Below are 23,157 nucleotides of genomic sequence, written 5' to 3' on the forward strand. Positions count from 1 at the left end.
ATTCAGTGCGACAGGTATGGGATGAGAATCAATATTAATAAAACAAAGGTTATGCGATTTTCTAGAAAGAAAAAGGCCAAGCTTAACATTAAAATAGGAGGGCAAAAGCTAGAGCAGGTAGAACAGTTTACGTATCTCGGTAGTGTTTTGGACCAACACGGTCAAAGTAGTAGGGACGTAAGGAGAAGAATTGCGCTAGGCAAAGAGGCTTTCACAAGGAGGAGGGAGTTGATGACAGGGACTTTGAGTAAGGATGTTAAGAAAAGACTCGTAAAAACTTTGATATGGAGCGTAGCTATGTACGGAGCGGAAACGTGGTCATTGAAGCAGGAGGATAGACGTAGATTGGAGGCTTTTGAAATGTGGGTGTGGAGAAGAATGGAGAAGGTGAAATGGACAGAGAAGAAAACAAATGAGGAAGTACTTGGTATGGTGGGCGAAGAGAGGGGTTTTTTGGGGGCAATCCTATGGAGGCAGGAAAAGTGGATGAAGGGGGTGTTGACCGGCAGTGGGATGTTGAAGACTGTGATAGAGGGTAGAATGTTGGGCAAAAGAGGAAAGGGAAGGAACAGGATAGGGTTGTTGGACGGGATGAAGGGAGGAAGGAAGTACTCAGAGATGAAGAGGGACCTGATATAGAGTAGGATGATTGATTTTGTGTTTTGTTAGGAGTAATAAAATACTTGTTTGGTAGTTGTGTCCGTCCAAAAACCTACCTTAACCGGTAGATTACTTAAAAAAAATATATATATATACATATATATATATATATATATATATATCACATTACGACATGAGTAGTGCAGAGTATGTTGTATATGTTTATTTGTGTTTACGCAGTCATGTGTCTGTCAAGGAGTTGTAAGGAAATTACACAGTTAAAAACATGCTTAGTTTCTGATCGTAAAATGTAAATTATTGAGGTTTTTGAACGACGAAGGACGCTATTTCGGGGCTTTCCTGGTGTCGCGCATTCGAGTAAGCTTAAGCGAAGGACATACAAGGTTAGCCGCCGTAAAAACCGGTCCGCATAATTTCAGGAAAAGGCCTCGGGTATATGAGGAAGGAGGACCTGACGTCAGCGGCATTTCTCTCCTACTCATCTTCCCCTGCGGTTAATTCGCTGGTGAGTATTGAAGTCTTAGCTTCACGATAGAAAGTGTAAGTTTTTCGATTAACCTTACCGAATATGTCACATAGCGCGAGAGTATAATATGTTCTAAAATTATAATAAGAATAACCAATCCGTGTGATAACAATGTTTAATTATCTTGTGACTATTAACACAATGTTTTACAGGATAGAATGAAGTGTAAACCCAGTCACGTATCAGCAGAAGACAGAATGCGCATTTTGCTCTGCATTTTGTTTGCCATTTCGTTTGTCGTAGGCGTGGCGGGACAATTTGTGGGTATGTATAGCATTGTGTTAACATATGCATGCTCCGCTTTAAATAGCCATAGGTAAGTTTGCTCTTTTATTTTTTTTATTAAAGGTGAGTCTTGTGCGAGTGACAGACAAGGAAGCCCAGGCATATGTAGGCGAATCATGAACTGTCCTAGCGCACAAGAAGGTCTTCGAAGAGGTCGGGTACCAGTTTCATGTGGATTTCAAGGCACAAATCCTATAGTTTGCTGTCCCGTTCAGGCTGCTACCACTCCGCGACCAATGACTACGATTAAAAGGAGAGAGACTACCCCTGTTGCTACCACCCCTACTCGAATGACCACCAATAGGCCCACCACAACACCTGGGATTCCAGTTACTGGTCCGAGTTCTGGCGGAGAATCAAACCCCAAGGCCATTGCTAGAAGAAGTAAATTTTTGGTTGTCACATTTAATGCAATTTGTAATTAATGATGTTTTATGTGAAGTTTTAATGATGAAGTGGTGCAAACGGAAATTTTTTCATTGTGTCGGGATATAACATTCATTATTCGTAATGTCAGACTAGACTTCGTACTTTTACTTAACCCTATTTCCGTTCTACTGTCCCGTGAATGGTCGTTCTGCTGATGTTGTCCTATCTGCCCCTAAGTGATACCAGATTTTTCTTCATCAGGAAGTGCGTCAATGTTGGTAAAGAGGTTTTCTATGATCTTATTACCCTCCAGAATGCCAAGAGTATTCGAGATGGGTGTATGCTGTTGAAGTTTCTCCCGTTAATTTGCCCGGGAGCGTGGCAGCAAAGGAAAACTTATGTGCGGTAGAGAGTGTCCCACTTATTGTCGGAGGTGTAAAAGCAAAGCCTGCAGAGTTTCCTCACATGGTTAGTGTGTTTGTTTTTCATAGTGTTATTATAATTTGTGTAATATTAGTAATTTTAGTATCACAAAAGATTAAATTAGATTTTTAGCGTTTGTGTATTTGGCTTGGTGTGGGCATGGAACTTTGAGTTGATTCTTTAAACCAAGTTACATTTTTACATCTGTTATTAATTTTCCCATGTACGTATACAAACATATATGAGTACATCTCCACTCGTTAAAATTGAATTATATATATTTCTCGGTTTCCAACATTTTAGGAGTGACAACCTTTTTAATTTACAAGGTAGACAATTTGCTGGCTATTTTAAATTCTTCATAGTATGGCTTAAATGAATTTGAAATAATGGAAAGGCTGGTGAAGCTATTTAAGAAGAATACACGCACATGCTTTCATTGGATTTAGTAATAATTTACATGAATATTGAGATCAATCCCATCATGTAATTGAAGGGCCCGTACATGTTGATGGTTCCTAGTGATTTAACAAAAGAGGGTGTTTATTATTTCTGGCCAGCTCCAGGCTAGTTAGAGAAGGACAGTATGATGTGAAATATGATTTGTTTAGGGAGTTACCTACAAAGGTTCTAGTAGGGTACATAATATGTAGGCACCCCTTCTACTGCCCCGTGAATGGTCGTTCTGCTGATGTTATCCTATCTGTAAAAAGGTATTATGCAAAATAATTTGTATGAAGGAAATTAAGCATCACCTCAATTACCTACCCAAGATGTAATGACAGGAACTCATCAAGGCACAATGAACACTGATCCTCATTATCTGCTCATGATTTGATTGGCTTAGTGCAACTCTCCATTTAATTCTCTGGTAAAGTCTCCTTTTCCATTATTTGTTTCATGCATCCCATTGAGGATTAATCTTTGAATATTCCCATTTTCTTTCATTGAGCAGTGGTCTTCACAAAAGACAAAGAATTGCTATAGGCAAAGAAGCTTCTTGAGGAACAGGGAAGTTTTCACTGGGACGATGATTAAGGATGTTAAGAGAAGGCTCATAAAAACTTTTATATGGAGCTTGGCTTTGTATGAAGTGGAAACATGGCCTTTTAAGCAAGGTACTTGGCAGAGATTGTGGAGGCTTTTGAAATATGGGTGTGGACGATGGGAAAGGTGAAGTTAAAGGAAAACTAATGAGGAAGTGCTGGGGAGGAGGGGGATTGTTAGTAGAAATCAAAAAGACGCTGGACTGATGAATGAGGAGCATTCTGATTGCCAATACCTTGAAGAATGTGATTGTGGGGATAATGTTAGGCAAATGAGGATTTGGTAGTAATAAGATAGGCATGTTGGATAGAAAGAACGAAGGAAGTATTTGGAATTTTAGAGGGAATTTCTGTAATGTTGGATTTCAGGTCGTGTTTTGTTAAGAAATATAAGTGTGTGTGTATATAAGTATATATTTATTATTTAATGAATTTATATATTGCCACCTTTTAAACATATATGTACATGCTTACCCATGAAATGTGTGTGCAAATGCATTCAATTTTTCTGAATAAATAGGTTTTTCTTACGATAGCTGCTTTATTTCTAGGCTGCTATTGGCTATGGCTCAGAATCAAGTCCTGCTTGGCTTTGTGGTGGAACACTCATTAGTGAAAACTTTGTCCTGACTGCAGCACATTGCACTTTTGCCCGGGGGTAAGTCCTTTAGACATGCATTGAATCATTGGTACACAAGGCAGGAAAACTGTTTTTTACTGATAATTGAGATTGAAGTTCTATGCTGTGAAAAAAGTATGACTGATGTCAAAGTGAATGTCACTATCTTTTACTTATATTTCTCTTGTAAGTTTAATATTCCCCTGATGTGTGAAAACTAACATATCGAAATAGGATTTCAAAGAAGTGTGTTTTCAGAATAGTAGAAATACTTTCAGCAGCTTTAGTTTGCAATAAATATAATAAACATAAGACTGAAGAACCCAAGAAATGTATTCTGATTAAGACTAAATTTGGTTTTGGAAGCCCAGGTTATGCCATATTCTGTTTGCTCTATCCCCCTTGTTACTTCCATTACAAGTACTATAGATCCTCTGTTTTAATAGGACAACTCTTTCTCTTTTTCTAGCATAACTTTCTGTAGCCTTCCTTGGAGATTTTCTTCCGTGCTTTGACTGTAGACCATTACTTAATTTAATCATGTTCATCCTGAAGTTGAACTTTTTCATTCCCATATTTTCTATTATCCTTGTAAGGTTGTCCTTCTAGCAATGTTATCTGTTAACTTCTTGATACTAATCTTTTCTATGTATACTCACAAACATAATTTCTTACCTTTTCCTTGAAGTTGTTGAAATCTCTTTAGTTGAATAGCTGTTATTTAGTGAGAAATTACTTACTCTTACACCTTAACTTAGTTTAGATTCTTCCATTCTTTTACATCAATGCTCTTTATACACAGTGGGTGTCTGTCATTGTAATTGTCTGCATCTTATTTCACTGCAGGAAGCATAGACTCATATTCCAATTTATATTATCAAATGCTTTCTCCAGATCAATGAGTGCATTATAAGTTGATTGTTCTTTCTGTATCCGCTTCTGTGTGATGCATCTTAGAGTGAGAGTAGCTTTTTTTGTTCCCATACTTCTTCTGTATCGAAATTATTCCTCACTTAAATAATCTTCTGCTTTCTTCTCCATTCTTTGGTAGATTACTCATTTCATAATGATAAATTTTGTCTTGAGGACAGAAGTCAGAGTAAATAATTACTTCACAGATCTAATCTTGGAAGAAATTCTAAGGGAAAGTTTTGGTTCAGGAAAGAAGAGGTACATGTTATGTCAGCAATGAGGCTACTAATATTAAGGTACATTGGATACTGGCAGGATTTATTTGCTTGTTTGTTTAGTAGATTTCGAGAAATTGTTTGATAGAGGGAATTGGGTAGAATTAGTTAATGTAATGTAGTAAATAGGAATAGATTTGGGAGGATAGTTTACTCATGTACAACCTGTAAATGTCTCAGACTACTTAGTTGTGGGTGATGGTGGAGAGTTGGGGTGGGCATTGTTAGGAAGGTTGTATATTTAGAGGAAATGATTAAAGAAGCATAGGAAGAACTGGAGGTGGGAATGAGAAGGAAGAGGAGAATTTATTAAAGCAATTAGGCTTGCTGAAGATCAAGCTTCAGTTTGCCAGTCAGCCATGTGGATGCAGGAATTGCTGAGTGCATTGCTGAGTCAATGCAATAGCTTTAAGGTGAGAATCCAGGTCAGCAAAATGAAGGCTATGAGGTCTTCAAGAAAGAGCTCGGCCATCGAAACGTCGGCAAACCTACGAACGTGGACCCGGTGGGAGACCCGAATAATCTTGGAAAACAAGATTAGGTGAAACGTTAAAATAGGGGCCAAAGCTAGAGCAGGTGGAACCGTTTACCTAATTTTTAAGTTTTTTGGACCAAAATGGTCAAGGTAGTCGGGACATGAGGCGAAGAATTACTATAGGCAAAGAATCTTTCACAAGGAGGAGAGAATTGGTGGCAGAGACTTAAGGAAGAAAAGGGATATCGAAACTTTGATATGGAGCTTGGTTTTGCATTGCCGAGAAACATGGCCGTTAAGGCAAGATGATAAGCTTAGATAGGAGGCTTTTGAAATGTGGATGTGGAGGAGGATGGAAGAGGTGAATTAGACAGAAGGGGAAACAAATGAGGAAGTGCTGAGCATGGTGGGGAAGAGAAGGGATTGTTGTGAGAAACCCTAAGGAGGCAGGAAATGCAATAGGATGTTGAAGACTGTGATAAAGGAGAGAATGTTAGGCAAACAAGGGAGGGGCTGGAATAGGATAGGGATATTGGACAGAATGGAGGGAGGAAAGAAGTATGCGGCATTGAAGAAGTCAGGTTGTGTTTTGTCAGACGAGGCAAATACTGTATCTGTATCACTGTACAGTTTTATAGGCTTTCTATTCCATACCTTCTTTCTGGTAAATTACTATTAATAATAATAATAATAATTCCAGTAGAAAGGCATATTTTCATTAAGTTATCTGAAATCAATAGCAGCAGGGGCCTCTCTAGTCAGCTGCTAAATTTGTGGAATGGTGTACGGGATATAATGTAGCAATCTTAAATTTGCCACCTTCAAATCACAACTGAATAAACTGAGAAGATTTTAATTTGTGTAGCAAGGCAAACATTATACACTGATTTACCCATGTATGGATTGGATTGGTGACTAATGAATTCTCATTTCAGTGGAGAAGCCAAATGGGTTCAGATTGGAGATTTGGGTTTGAGTCCAGTTGTCACAGCAAATACAGTTGGAGCAAATGGAAGGATTTTGCAAGTAGTGGAAAGAATTAGGCATCCAAATTACAAGACCCCTCCAAAGTACAATGATATAGCATTATTGAAACTGGCACCTTTGCCTGGGGATGGAACCCCTTTGATTCCCACACGGCCAATACCAGAAGGAGGGCAGCATCCATTGTTTAATAAGTTCATCAGACCAGCATGTCTTCATAGGGAAACCAGTCTGCCATTCAGCAAAGCTCTTGCAACTGGCTGGGGACGAATCGGTTATGGTAAGTAAGTTATGAAAGTTACGTGTACCTTATTTAACTGGTAGAATATTATTAATGATAATAATAATGCCAGTAGGCATTATTATTATCATTAATAGGAATGAATGAAAGGCATCTTTTCATTAAAATATCTGAAATCAATTGCAACAGGCATTGGGCGTCTCTATTCAGCTGTTAAATTTTGGGAATGGTGTACGGGATATGATGTAACAATATTACCTAAGTTATTACATAAATAAATTTGTGATCCCTTTTTCTAGCAGATCATTTTTTTTATGGTCACTTATGAGATTTTGAAAATTTTTTGAGGAAATAATTTTCATTGTTATGTTTGACTGGGTTCCCTGTGGAAATTTAAAAGATTTATTGTTTTTAAGATAAATCCAGCGAAGTAAATAGCTTGGTAACAATGATGAATAATTGACTCCTCTAGCTTTTTTGCCTTTTTCTAATTACAGCGCTGTAAATAAAATAAAACAGCTGTCGTATAATTTCTGCTTCCAAGGTCTCATTCAATAATTTCTCATGAAAAGTTACCCGCTCATGAAAAGGTACCCACTGATTTAGAGTAGGATACTGGATTGTGTTTTGTTTTGTTAGGAGTCACAAAATATTTATTTGGTAGTTGTGTCCATCCAAAAACCTACCTTAACTAGGTAGTAATTAACTAGGTAATAATTAGGTAGATTACCTAATAATAATATTATATATATCTGCATCCCAGATCTTGGCACCATCATCAAGGTGCCTTGAAACTGCTCATATTGTTGAAATCATGGTTGGTTGAATACAATTAGAGAAATTGTTGAAATATAACTGGTGTTTTTAATTATTGTTATAGATATAAGAAGGTCAAGGTCCAAAATGTAAAGTATATGCATGTGATTTGAACAATGAAAAAGTAGCCTTTGAAAATTTATCCTTGCATTTGCTGGTAAAATTGTGTATTTTGGTAAAATGTGATATTTGATTCCTTGATAATTCCAATATCTTTTGTTCATTTGACTATATCCTATTTATCTGATCAAAAGTTAAATTCATCCGAGCTAGCACTGGTTTCTTTATATAGTTAGGTCTTAGTTATTCGGAAGATGACTGGCAGCTGAGGTCATTTGCACCATTAGGCTAGGATGTGCAGGGAATGGGAGGATGGTGAAGAGAAACCTGGCGTCGTCATTAGCCCACTTTTCACGAAAGGTACCCAGAGGAAGGTAAATACATGCATTACATGCATGTAATGCATTACATCTAGGGGAACTTCTTAGGAGTTTGAGATAATTAGAGGTGCAGGAAAGGCAGGAATTGGAAAGGCATAAGAAAGGCAGGAAATTTTTGTGGCATGGTGGTTGATTTATAAATCATCATGATCATGGCCCGGATCTTACTCTTACCATAAGGTACTATTAAGGTCTAAATTTAACAAGGTCTTTTATGATGTAGTGCCTTTTTGAAGTCGTGTTCTGTATGGCAGAGTACATGAGCATTACCTTGATGTAGTTATTTCTGGAATATATTGCCGTGTCATGGTATATGTTAATCAAATATTTTGTTGACTAATTGATGCTATTGTTAATATTACAGGTGATGACGCAAGCCCGGATCTTCTCAAAGTACAACTCAGTATCATTGATACTAGTGTATGCAATGAATCTTATAGTGCGGAAATAGCCACAACTAAACTATCACAGGGCATTATTCCGAATCAGATTTGTGCTGGTGAGCTAGGAGGAGGCAAAGATACCTGTCAGGTGAGGATGGATGTATTTCTGCCCATTGCAGAAGTGTCATTTAATGGACCCAGCACACAATGAGGTGTAAATCAGCATAATCCAAATCCAAGCAGCTCTACAAATTAGTTGGTTCCCTGCCAATCTCTTAATTCCCTCATAGCTCCCACTCGCAATTACATCTTCCCTTTCTTGCTTCTCATAGTTAAACCTTGGCCTTCCTCTTTAATACATCCCCTCCATATTCCATTCAGTTATACTCTTCAGTAAGCTATCTAAGGGTATGTCCAACCAATGTCCCTCTTTTTCTTTTAATTGTCCCACTTCACCCACTCTTTGAGGTTCATCTTCATTTGTTTCTGTACTCACTTTATATTCAACATTATTCCATCCATTTGGCTCCATTCTTTTTTTCTTTGCTGTCCCTATCATCCCTAGACTAACATCCGCAGAAAACTAGACTCCATTCAATCTGAAAGAATCATCTCCTTATGTCGATGTCTATGTCTACTCTTTGCATGTCTCTGATAGAAAGCCTTCTTTACCATTCCTATTTTGCTTACTATGTCCTTGTGATCCTGCTGTTTAAAGAGGACAACTCTTCCTCTTATTGCAGCATGCCTTTCTGTAGCCGTCCTTGGAGATTTTCTTCCCTACTTTGACTGTAGACCATTACTTAAGTTTTAATCATGTTAATCCTGAGGTTGCCCTTTTTCATCCCCATATTTTCTATTATCCTTGTAAGGACGTCCTTCTTTTCCAGTGTAGCAATGTTATCTGCTAACTGCAGAATACTAATCTTTTCTATATATACGCCCAAACATCACCTCTTTTCTTTTCCTTGAAATTAATTATTCCCCATGAAGCCTTATTCCCACTGTACTCTGTAGATCACTTATTTCATAATCTTCAAAGCACGTGTCAGAATGATTGTTCTGAAGTTTTGACCTTTTTCTGATGCAGAGCATGTATCCTTACCGAACCATCTGGTGTAAGCCATCATGCAGAGCATGATGCCGCACACCAGAGACGTGACATTCCAAGTTTTGAGGATTACCAAGTAACTGACTGACTGATGTTGTCTCTCAAGCAATATCTGCCTGCAGATCCAATTGGGAGACAATTACACCTCCAAAATATTTTACTCAGTATGGTTCCCTCCCATCTGTTACAGTGGAACCTTGCTTAAAGAGCATAATTTTTTCCATACCATTACTCATAAATCAAAACCATCATCAAAGGAAACAATTTTTCTGATATAAATTATTATATAAATATGATAATGCATTTCAAGCGGAAATAAATAAATAATGTTCAAGATTTATTCAAAGAAAATTATATATTCATTGTTTAGGGCTATCTTCATCTTGTTTTCTATCTGGCAGTGAACCAACTTGAGATGCAAATTCGATTTTTAGAAAACAAAAATGAATTGAAAATATAAGTTTATTAGTTACTATGTCTTAAGTAACTAAGTCTTTTTTGTTAGAAAGCTGTCTACAGACATTTGTTTTTGCAAACACTTCAAATTTTTTGAATATGCAACAGCATTATCGGTAAATAAATTCATAGCATGCATAGCCACTGCCTTATTAGGGTGTGGACATTAATGATACTGGCATCTTCTTAATGAGGTCAGCAGAAACCACTTTCACCTTCTCATGATATTCTGGTTAAAAATTTCTCCTTTCAACAACATTGCTAATATGCAACCGTTAATGTCACTCCCATTGAGATTGATTTTGTCTTGATTTTGTCCTTGTCCTTGGCTACTCTTGAAACAATGTACTAAATAATAAAGTCAACCAACTTGATGTGGATGCCGGTGGGAACCATGCTCATTAGATTATTCTTGCTTAGTCAATTATTCTTGCTTTCCAATGATTTTACTTTTCATTTGTACTGTTAATTTCATTCTATTATGGTGGAAACGCCATGCATTGTTTCTCCACTTGTCCGGCCTCTTTTGGCTCACTGCAACCCTCAGCCTCTTTATTTACTACCTTTAAGTAGAAATCTTTATTGGTGGTTTGACATATTGGTAATGAATCAGCCCTTGCCAATCGAAGTAACACACACCTTCTCATTGGACTGGGACATGCAAGCTTTCTTTGGTCACGGAGAATGAGGACCTTTCCTCTGAGAAGGCTGGGCCTTTGTCCATCATAACCGTAAACCCAGGTTTTGTCACTGGTTATGATGGTTTTAAGAAACTCTGGGCCGGCATTGGCTCGATCTAGGAGTTCCTGACGAATGCCCTCAAGTTTTTGTCTCTGTTTATCAGTCAGCACCCATGGGGTGTGGGGGGAATTTTGATGGGACGTGCGTCATGCCCCAAATGACTGTCAAAATTGTCTGACAGGATCCAAAACTAATGTTCACTTCCTCGGCTATCTCCCCAAGAGTTAAACGGTGATTTTCCCGCACCAAATCACCGTTTAACTCTTGGGGTCTTGACATGGTTGGGGTCTATCAAAGTGGAAGGCTGCTTCAGTCGCGAATCTTCATCTGTCGAGGTTCTGCTCGATTTAAAACGACTGTACCACTCCAAACACTGGCTTCGACTCATAGCTTCATTAACAAATGCTTGCCATTCCAAATGTCTCTGTAGCACTTTAGCTAAGCTTGAAACAAAATTTCACGCACACATGCTGTTCCTCTAGCTCCTTCATTGCTGCTGTTGCACGCCGCAACGAATTCCTTACTGCTGCTGCTGCATAACTACTCAACGTAAATGAATGCAAACCTCTTGTTTTAGTCATCAGATGTGTCGCTAGATGGCGCACTGTGTCTCGTTTCGATCCGTTGAATGGTTTGTGCAGAATAAAATTAGTCCGCTCTTCTTGATCACACCTTACTTACTTACTTACCCTGGTAGGCTTCCAAAACTTTTGTAAAACGTTATCTCTTTTTATCCCGCCTTCTTTAAAAATCAGTCCCTCCCTATTCCCATTTTCACCGGCACCCTCCATCCACCCACATTGACGATGTCACTTTTTGCATGAATGTGATATTAAATGATTTGATTGGCAGGGCAGGAAGCTGCTTCCTTGTGCTCTGGGTGATACAAATCAGGAGTTGGTTATTCTGTGATAAGGTTGCTTTCCATAATCAAAACAGTTATCACTCGATCAGATAAGTTAATCATTTAGCATCTGCATGCAGTAGAAATGGGTTTAATGATATTAGGAAGAGAAGAGTGTGCTGTGAAGAAGTGTGAGTTATTGACTGGTGCCCAGGAGGATATGCCCCATATTTATTCCTATTTTCAAAATATTTACTGATTAAAATTATACCATCCTCAGTTTTAACATATTTTCATAATTTTTTTAAAGGTTTAAATTTAAATAAAAGGTTTTGTTTGTATTATATGTATTGAATAAGTACAATTGATTGATCATTGGTTTGGGGGGGCCCTCACCGACTGGGCACTCTTGGTCCTTCTTGCCATAATATAATTACAATTAGTTTTTACTGATAAATTTTTATGAATAAATTGTCGTCACATAATATTATTTGTGAGCTTCATGAAAGCTAGAGCATTTTTTTCACAATGCAATAAAACAAATTGTTTGCTGGAATTCTATAAGCATTTAATTTGACTTGAAGTAAAAGGGATTTATGTTGTTTTAATGCAGTTGAGAGATGATAAAAATTTTCAACAAGAGTTAAAGGAAGAAATAATGCTAGTAGTACTCGAAACCTGCTTGTATTATAAAAATTTACCGTTGAAAATGCTTTTCATGCTGCTTTGTCACTTTCTCAGATGGAGCAAGTGCATAGCAGAGAAAAAGGTGTTAGATATTCTATTAATCTGGCAGAAGTGTAAATGAAAATGAGAAGTTTTTCTTCTCATTTTCCACCACAGAGAGACCCAAGAATCTTTTCTTGGGTCTCTCTGTGGTTTGAAAACTCAGGAGAGATGTGTATTGAACCCAAGAAATGTGTATTGTCAGTAAGATATTTGTCTGAATAGGAATTTTATTTCAAAATGAAAAGTTGTGCTTCAAAATTTTTGAATAAGGACTTTTATTGACATTGACATGAAAATGTTATCTTTTCTTTGTGTCAATGAATTGATTCAGTTGGGCCAATGGATCGATGGGTTAATTTATTTTGACAGTATTTGCTAAGTTAGTGGAAAAAATATTTTTTGCTTGGCTTGCATACATCAATGTTGGGGTTTTTTCCAGGGTGATTCCGGTGGCCCATTGCAGTACGTGTTGGAAGACATTTATTGTATGTACAGTGTGATTGGAGTGACATCGTTTGGAAAATTTTGTGGGTTTCAAAATTCACCAGCTGTGTACTCCCGGGTGTCTGACTTTTTGCCTTGGATTGTTCAGCAAGTATGGCCTCAAGGATGAGCATCTAATTAAGCAGTGAAGAAGTTATTGACTGGTACCCTAGAAGGATATATCCCAGGGTATATATATTCCTTTTGTCAACAATGATGAGAACCAGAGGAAAAACTCACCTTCATTGCTCACCTCTCCCAAAAGGACTGTTTCTTCCATCCTTTTTCAATATTTTTATTGACTGTATAATATTATCCCCATTCACATACAGTTATGCATTTATATCATATTTTTGTCCTTTGTCAAAGAGCCTTCAAGGCCCTGCAAATGTAAGTTGTCACCGTTATGAAGTTTTTCTAGTAAGATATTTGCATTGCCATTATCATTGGTAATTGTATGTTTAATGGCTGTGATAATGTTCCTAATTGATTTGCTGAGAAATACTTGCTTTTTGGCATAGTGAAAAAGTTTAATTTTTGCGATCATCAAACAGCCAATTGTTGTTTACATGTATTTAAATGCCTGCAAATAAATTTGGCTTAATTGGAATAGAAATGCCTGCAATATGGTTTAATTTCACATCTGTATAAAAAAGAAAACCATTACTTATTTCCATTGTTTAATTGATTGTTTTATTTTTAAAGTAAACGCTTCAAGAAATGCAGTTTGCAATGTTCACAATTCATTGGTGCCAGGATCCATTTGCAGTTTGCCTTGCCCCTAATGGTCACTCAATGCCAAATTCAAGTGCTAAAAGCAGGACATCCACGTCAGATACATGAACTGACTGAACTAGGACTATGATTAATTTTGAACTTGGCTAATGTGGCTAACTTGGCTAATGTGGCTAACTTGGCTAATGAGAGATGGTAAAAATTTTCAAAAAGAGTTAAAGGAAGAAATAATGCAAGGAAGTGGTGGACATTTACTCAAAACCTGCTTGTATCATAAAAATTTACCGTTGAAAATGCTTTTCATGCTGCTTTGTCACTTTCTCAGATGGAGCAAGTGCATAGCAGAGAAAAAGGTGTTAGATATTCTATTTATCTGGCAGAATTGTAAATGAAAATGAGAAGTTGTTAAAAGAATTTTTTTGAAGTTATGGAAAATCACACGTAAACATCTTTTCTTGGGTCCCTCTGTGGTTTGGAAACTCAGGAGAGATGCTTCCATACCCCAAGAAATGTGTATTGTGTACTGGGACATGCGAGCTGTCTGCGAGCCTGGACTGCAAGCCATCAGATTCATTTGCTATCCACCAGAAAGGAATAGCTCCAGAGATAGATAGATAAAGGAAAAAAGAATATAGTTTATTGTTAAGAAATGCCAACAAATATTTTAATGATCAGAGGCTAGCTCTCCTCCAACAAAACTAAAGAAACATGGCAAATAAATAGTGAAACATTGGAGAAACTTTCTCTTAAACATTCACTTATTTTTTATAATTATTATATTTTTTACATCTCAGCCAGCCAATAGCATGTGCCATGCCTGTTCTTGGTTAGGTGACTGCAAAGGCATCTGACCCTAATGGGGTGGCCATTCAGTGATGGTGTCAATTTAAATGTTACTATTGAGGTTGGTAATGGGAAATGGGACTGATAGTCTGAGGATTTGAAAGAATTGTCTGTTATCTTCTAAATGATGGCTCAGAAATCATCTGACCCATCATTTTGGAAAAAAAGTTCTTCATAAGTGCTATAAAAATTAGTTTTGGCAGCTCCCTCTTCATCTCTGAGTACTTTCTTCCTCCCTTCATCCCGTCCAACATCCCTATCCTGTTCCTTCCCTTTCCTCTTTTGCCCAACATTCTACCCTCTATCACAGTCTTCAACATCCCACTGCCGGTCAAAACCCCCTTCATCCACTTTTCCTGCCTCCATAGGATTTCTCCCAACAAACCCCTCTCTTTGCCCACCATACCAAGTACCTCCTTCCTCATTTGTTTTCTTCTCTGTCCATTTCACCTTCTCCATTCTTCTCCACACCCACATTTCAAAAGCCTCCAGTCTACGTCTATCCTCCTGCTTCAATGACCACGTTTCCGCGCCGTACTTAGCTACGCTCCATATCAAAGTTTTTACGAGTCTTTTCTTAATATCCTTACTCAACGTCCCTGACATCAACTCCCTCCTCCTTGTGAAAGTCTCTTTGCCTAGCGCAATTCTTCCTACGTCCCCACTACTTTGACCGTGTTGGTCCAAAACACTTCCCAGATACGTAAACTGTTCGACCTGTTCTAGTTTTGCCCTCGTATTTTAATGTTTAGCTTAGCCTTTTTCTTTTTAGAAAATCACATAACCTTTGTTTTATTAATATTGAATCTCATCCCATGCCTGTCGCACTGAATTTCCAATTCACTCAGCAATGCTTGCAACCCCTTGGCTGACTGACAAACTGAAGCTTGGTCATCCACGAACCTAACTGATTTTACGAATTCCCCGCCCACTTTCATTCCTACCTCGAGTTCTTCCCATGCCTCTTTGATCATTTCCTCTGCATACAGGTTGAACAGCAACGGTGATAATGGGCAACCCTGCCTTACACCTCTTCCTAACACTGCCCATCCTGACTCCCCGTTTCCCACTCGTACTTGAGCAGTCTGAGACATGTACAGGTTGCGGATTAGCCTCCTTCCCCTCCAATCTATTCCTATTTTCTGCAATATACTCATTAGTTTTTCCCAATTCACTCTATCAAAGGCTTTTTCGAAATCTACGAAACAGGCAAATACCTCCTGGTTGTGTTCTATATTCCTCTCGATTAATAATCTCATTACTGCAATGGCATCACGCGTACCTCTCCCCTTCCTAAACCCAAACTGATCATCCCCTAAGTAATCATTTGCCCTACTCTCCATCCTTTTGTTTATGATCCTGAGAACAACTTTAGCTGCGTGGGATATCAAACTAAATGTCCTATAGTGCTCACATGACGTGGCCTTTACCTTTTTCGGAATAGGAACTAAAACTGATCTCACAAAGTCTTCCGGCCAGATTCCCTCCTCATAAATGCTACGGATCAGCCCATATAGCCTCTTCCTCCCACATTTTCCTAAGCATTTTAAAAGTTCCACGGGAATGTTATCTACCCCCCCGGTTTTATTTAGTTTCATCTCTCTTAATGCCCTTTCTATCTCATTGTCTAGTATGCCTGGACCTAAGCTGTCTTCCTCTACGTCATTTTCTTTTTCAATGTCTAACTGTGTTGGTCTGAGTTCTTTACTATACAGTTCTTCTATATACTCCTTCCATCTCTCTTGGATCTTTCCTGCGTCAACTATTACCTTACCCGCCTTATCTCTAACTGTTAGCATAGCTCTTCCTTTCTTACTTCCCGATAACGATTTAACTTTGCTGTACAGCGCACTGATTTCACCCTTCCTCTGCAGACTTTCCATATCCTCGCACTGCGTCTTCCACCATGCGTCTTTTGCCTTATTTGTTGCCCGCCTCAATTTATTGTTCAATTCTTTGTACTTCATTTTGCCTAATTCTGTATTTATATTCTTCCATTTTCGCCACTCATCCATCTTTGTAATCATCTCATCCGTGATCCATGGTTTCCTAGTCCTTTTAGCGTTAACGGTTCCAATAGTGTCTTTTGCGGCTTTAGACAACCCTTTTTTGATCATTTCCCATTTTTCTTCGATAGTAATAAGCCCTTTACCATCCTCCATGATTTTCTCTACCGCCTGTTTGTATTCCTTCCTTTTCAACCCATTTAATGCTTCTACATTCCATTTTCTAACTCGCCGCCCCTGCCTTATCTTTTTGAAACGTACGCTACATTTCATAACAACTAAATTGTGGTCTGAGTCCGCATCCGCTCCCGGAAAGCTGTGGGAATTTATCACACTATTCCTAAACCTGTGTCTAACCAGGATATAATCTAGCTGATATCTTCCTGAGTCACCTGGCATTTTCCATGTATACCTGCGTCTTTTGTGGTGTCTAAACCAAGTGTTGGTGATGACTAACCCCTGTCTCCTGCAGAACTCAACTGCTTTCTCCCCGCGGTCATTCCTCGTGCCCAAACCGTAGTCGCCCACCTCATCACCATCTCTTCCTTCGCCTACCGTCGCATTCCAATCCCCCATCACTATCAAATGTTTCCCTGCAGGAACACACGCGATCATGTCCTCTAACTGATCGTATATCTTATCGACCTCTTCTTCCTTATGGTTGCTCGGTGGCATGTATACCTGAATAATAACTAAGTTCGTCGGCTCTGCTTTTATCTCCACTAGTAGTATTCTATCCGTTACCTGCTCTATGTTGACTACGCTTCTTCCTACCTCTTCATTTAATACTTGTTGGCTCTCGTCCCCACCACTGTATATTATTCTATACTTACCACTCCAGCAATCCCCGCTATCTTTCCATCTCACCTCGCATAGACCTAAAATATCTATATTTCCCCTTTCCATCTCTCGCTTAACATTCTCCAATTTCCCTGTCCTCATCATTGTCCTAACATTCCACGTTCCTATTCTAACTAATTTTGTCTTCTTCTCCTGCGTCTTCTGTCCTGCTGCTGCTGGTTTTCCCTTGCAAGGGTTTCGTGGGATGACGACCTCGGAAGCCTTGCCTCCCCCGCTGCCGGGCACGACACACGGCCGATTGGGCCGAGCCCCGTGGTTGCCAGGACTCAAAATATCTCTATTGTCCATCATATTTTTCTAGGGAATGATAATTGAGGTGGTTTCCCGTTGCCTTCCTCAATAGTGTTTTTAACGTGACACCATCACTTACTGGCCGCCCCACTGGGGTCAGACGCCATTGCAGCCGCCTCACTGAGGAACAGACGCTGCGTGGACTACCTTTCGTCTGGCTCCTAACCTTCGACCTATCTGGCATGGGTGACCCTACCAGGAGCAATAATTATTACTCCCGCCAGCACAGCTCTAGGGGTCATCGGAACGCACAAGCCCTTCCACCACGTCAAGGTTGTAGTCCGGGGAGGGATATATATATATATATATCCCTCCCCGGGGGATTATTATATATCTATATATATATATATACAAATATATATATATATAATTTTATATATATATATATAAAATTATATATATATATTTGATATATATATATGTATATAATTTTATATATATATATATATATATATATATATATATATATATATATATATATATATATATATATATATATATATATATATATGAGTTTTTTGGGGTACGTGGCCTTTGTTTTGACTGGCGAAGTCTTGATTAATACTTTGTAGGTTGAAACCTGGGCATGTTGCAATAGTTGTGGTGAGCATGTTGTTCTATTTTCCGATTTTGTGTCGATTCCACCTCCTCCCTCTCCCTCCTTGCCTAACTCCGCTCCCCTCTAGCCTCTCCTCTCCCTTTCCTCTCCCCAACCATTCCTCTCGCCCCTCCTTTGCCTCCCGTTTTCCCCTTCCCCTGGCCCCCTTCCCTTTCTCTCGCACCCCTCACCTCAATAATTCCAGCTGTCATTATTTCTATATCTTCAGATGAAGACGGATTGTTTCCGTCGAAATATCAAGAAATAACGTGTGAGTGTTCTTCTTTTTTTGTGTTTCTATATTGTGTATTATATATATATATATATATATATATATATATATATATATATATATATATATATATATATATATATATATATATATATATATATATAAGATCTTTTTAGATAAGATGTCTTACATATATATATAAGACATCAGCAACATATATAAGAAGATCAGTGAAAATTAGTCTTGTCAAATAAAGGACATACAAAATTTTATATGGAGAGTAGTATTTTACCGTCCAAAAACTTGGTCGTTGAGGCTAAAGGAGGCTTAGAGTGTCTCTAGATGTTGTATGAAGTAGAAAGGAAAATGTGAAATCGAAAGAAAAAAACCAAGTTCTAGGCATGGAGGTGGATATAGGGATAGGGGAAAATTCCAAGAAAGTTGTAGTAGTAGTAGTAGTAGTAGAAAGTAGGGCAATAGTAGAAAGTAGGTGAATACACACTAGACTAATTTTTACCCAAAAACATTTATATAATGTTACGAGTATTTGTTGACAATGTTATTCTGATCCCTTGTCGTTCATGGTAAAAATGACATCTTAAATACATCTGTTCTACACCTAATCTCTCTAATTTGACTAACCTGATCTACATAATATTGCAAATAAATACATTTTCAACATTATTGCTGAAGAGACATCTTTCAAATTTCAGCAAGAGATTAAACTGTAATTTAACATTCTCTAGCATTCTTCTGATGCTCTGATCTGGGTCTAGCATAGAATTATCTTTGTCGTCTGGCAGCCTAGAAAAAGGCAAACACATAAATTCTTTTGGATTCAGGAATTTTAATTGAGTACCAAACACTTTCCAAACTTTATTTGTATAAAATTTATATTTATATAAAAATATATACAAACAAAGCCTTATTGATAGTAGGACTCCTTGGTTAGTCAGGTGTTGTTGATGAATAACCAGCACGGTTTCCAAAAGGGTAGATTCTGCCAGACACAACTTGCGCTCATTGTTCATGATATCCTTATTTTGGGAGAGAGCCCCAGACCTCTTTTATTCCTTAATTACATTAATGACATTATTTCTATAGTTAATAGTTAGATATGTTTATTTGCCAATCAGGCCATCCATCTAATTATATTATATTATATCATAAAGACCTCAGAGATATCCATAATTCTTAGGACAAGCAGCTTTAGTACATGGCTATTTGTACAAATGCAACACTGGGGTGACAAATGAAAAAATTAGAATTAAACTTAAACAAGTGAATAGTGATGAATTTTTGGAAAAAGAGCAATTAAATTTTCTCCTGAATGCCTACTGCATTGTGAACACCGAATTAGAAGGGTAGACTGGATTAAATAGATAGGCATTACCCTCACTCACTCACTCACCTGGGTGAAACAATAAGGAGAATATGTGGAGAAGTTAACAAAAAATTAGGATTAATTCGAAGAGAACTAGGTAAATGTGATGAAAAGGTCAAAGAGAAATGAGATCCACATTAAGTTTGAGCAATTGCTGAATCGGACATGATATCCTGGCCCCAAGGAGATATTCCAATTGATGTTAATAAGTGTTAATGTTGACAAATGTTAATATGTACAGGAAACCATAAACACATTGCATTGAGTCGCATACCATAGTTTTAGTACCATAGTTTATCTTATATTAATTATATCTAATAGCCTCATACGGTGATATGTTGTTATGGGATATTTTATCCCCCTCTCTAAATGAGTTTAGTACATCAGCCCCTTCATTATCTTTTTAGTTAATTTCCATCTTTTAATTGAGTTCCTCCTCTTGCTCCTTCCTGCTACTGCACAGTAGCATGAAGGAGCAACCCAGATAGGAAAAGAATAGAATGCAAATAAAAGTAATAGTTTAGTGAGCCCTATGGCATTTTAATGTTGAAAAATATTGCAAATGGCAAAATCTTGAAAATATTGAAAGAATTTGAATGCCAAAGAGGGTTAAAATCATGATTGTTGTCAGTTGCCTGATATATCCTTCAAAAGCATCCCTTAAAATATAGAAACATATCCTTAAAAAGCTCCCAATCCTTAAAAAGCATAAATGACACACTCCAAAGTATTTCTGACATCAATAATTTAGCACACACATATGAAAAACATAAATATTACAGTCTCAGAGGTAAATATGGTAATTACTCTTCCAAATAACTACCGTGTCAGTTGAACTTTCGATTCGATGATTTCACATTCAATTTATGCATCAATGAATTATGATGAATTCTTCTGGGAATTTCCACCTGCATTCTGCCAATGTCAGCGGCAATGTTCTACATATTTGTCAATGTCAGCGGCAACTTAAACTGGTGGAAATCCCAAGAAGAATTCACCATGAACTTATGTTGGGAAAGCATCACATCCTTCATCAATGAAATACTTTTTTAAGGGCCACAAAATCAGGAAATGAGATAAAGTTCTGACAAAGCATCATGTTGAACTAACTGAACTGTTGCTTAGCTTATTAGTAAGCTTAGGTTATTATCATGACACAATAGGATTTAAAAAAATAACTCCTTCATGAGTTCTCTTGAAGAAATATATTGTTTTTTTTATTTTCAACTTTCTCTCAGTAAAACTCCTCTAAAGTTTATTAGTACATCCAGTTTCACAATTGTACATTAAATACATTGATATAGGATGAAGAATCAGGGACCAGGTAAAAATGAAGTTGAAATAACCTTGGGCACAGAACTACATTAAGAACTACAATTCAATACCAAACAGAGTTGTGTAGCACAAAGTATGCATTAAGGTTATAATTTTTCTATAGATGCCCATTGGTATCTTTCTCTGTGGGTCAATTTGTAAATATCTCGATGCATGAAATTCAAGTAAACTTTCCCATAAAGGTTTAGTCAATTTTTGAATAATACCCAGTCACAGCAATTTATGTTTCTAAAATTTTTGGAATGAGAAACAAAATTAGAAAAATTTAATATTTATGGAATTTTATACATTTAGATATGCAGTTTAGCTTTGAAAATATGCAATCAAGTTGAATGACCTGACAGTGGTATGTAAAAATGAATTTAAGAAATAGAACCGGTGCCATGGGTAATGTGCATGACACTGGGCTATACAGAGTGAAGCAAAGTGACAATGAACACAACCAAGAAGAATATTTCATTTCAGAATTCATGTCCACAAGTATTTAATTCTGTCATTATATCTGCCTTACTGGTGGGCTAAGACCATGCTGATTGATTTGGCAGTTGTGATGAGTGCAAAAAATGATGAAATACGAGGGTCATCCGGAAAGTAGTACCCGTTCGTGCCGCATGAAGTGCTGACGACGCGAGTAGCCGCTGGACGAGGTCAGATAGCTTCAGTGGCTTGTCTGCCTTCTCTGAGCCAAGTTGCGTGACGCTAGCATTGCCTGTGTTGTTTCTGTGATTGTTTACAATGTTTAAAAAAATTGAGAACGCCGCCAGTTGTGAAGTGAGGGCAGTGATTAAATTCCTCAATGCAAGAAACGTTCGCCCATGTGATATTCATCGCCAATTAAAGGAGGTGTATGGAGACAATGTAATGGACGAGTCGTCTGTTCGGCGGTGGTGTCGCAACTTCAACATTGGGAGGGGGAACACACACGACGATGAGCGTTCGGGGAGACCGTCTGTCATTACAGACCAACTGGTGAGCTCAGTTGACGAATTCGTGAGGAACGATCGGCGCGTCACAATTGATGACATCTGTGAGCATTTTCCCAATGTTTCTCGAACAATTGTTCATGAAATTGTTAAACACCATCTGCATTATGCAAAAATTTGTGCAAGATGGGTCCCTCGCGTATCTCAATGAGCTGGCGGCGAAGGACTATGCAGCAGGAATACAGAAACTTGTCACACGTTATGACAAATGCCTTAATTTGCTTGGAGATTATGTTGAGAAGTAGTTTAAAGTATCCTCTTTCAAATAAAATTTTTTATGTTTGTTAATATTTACTTTTGTGTCTTTATTTCACGAACGGGTACTACTTTCCGGATGACCCTCGTATAATTGAATCAAGCCATAATTTGTACATTTTTACTTTTACATCAATTTTTCAATGCAACAATCTTCTTCTTCCCTGTCTCTCAATTGAACCTTAACCCTGCAGAAATCTACTGAGGCTGCCAGGGTCATGATGTGTTTATTTAATCAACTGATCACCATGAACGAACAGTTCTCTCTTATTCAATTAGTCAATCAAATCAATTCAACCAATTAGTGGTTTTAGAGGCATAGAATATTTTTCTTCAATACAGTTCCATAGCTATAAGAACATCTTTTGTTAAAATATTGAGTCTCGGAAACTCTATGCTAACATCACAAGTTTGAGGTTTTCATTGCCCTGGGTTTTGGAAACAAAGGTTCATTCTCCTTTGGTTTTTGGAAACAAAGGAATATCTTTTTGTAAGTTTTGAAGGACAACATAACACTATAATTTATGATCACCAGTCAGCATCGGATACCCCAGGCCTTTTTCCACAGTTGATAGTCGTTGTTTGTTTTATAGCCACTTTTCACAAGTTGCAATGTAGCAAATTACAAAGAGAAAACTATTTATCTTCTTTATTTTTCTTCATGTGTGAAAAATGAGTTAAGTCTATTCTTTGGACATTTATGTTCCAAGCATTACAGGAATGGAGATATTTTGAGACGACATTAAGAAAAATATATCATTTGTGCTCATTTTTTAGATTTGATGACAGAAACAGAAGGAAGAAAGGAAATATGTTAATTAATTGACAACAAATCAGTCAATACTTCAAAGAATG

At 37.6% G+C, this 23,157-nt stretch overlaps 1 protein-coding gene across 2 annotated transcripts; it reads left to right on the plus strand.

The window, feature by feature from the left end:
• Positions 1–1,048: 1,048 nt before the first annotated feature.
• LOC139687276 (venom peptide isomerase heavy chain-like) lies at positions 1,049–13,465 on the plus strand. Of its 2 annotated transcripts, none has more exons than XM_071584416.1 (8): positions 1,049–1,126; positions 1,300–1,411; positions 1,496–1,816; positions 2,115–2,269; positions 3,822–3,928; positions 6,487–6,815; positions 8,397–8,563; positions 12,736–13,465. In XM_071584416.1, exons 1-8 carry the CDS (start codon positions 1,058–1,060, stop codon positions 12,907–12,909), a joined length of 1,434 nt encoding a protein of 477 aa, XP_071440517.1. In that variant the 5' UTR covers positions 1,049–1,057; the 3' UTR covers positions 12,910–13,465. The 2 variants fall into 2 exon arrangements, with proteins under 2 accessions (XP_071440517.1, XP_071440518.1); XM_071584417.1 differs by having other exon boundaries at positions 1,124–1,161; positions 12,736–13,464.
• The last annotated feature ends 9,692 nt before the right edge of the window (positions 13,466–23,157 follow it).

Source organism: Hetaerina americana, unplaced genomic scaffold, assembly GCF_022747635.1.
Source record: "Hetaerina americana unplaced genomic scaffold, ioHetAmer1.1.p SCAF_19, whole genome shotgun sequence".
NCBI lineage: Eukaryota > Metazoa > Arthropoda > Insecta > Odonata > Calopterygidae > Hetaerina > Hetaerina americana.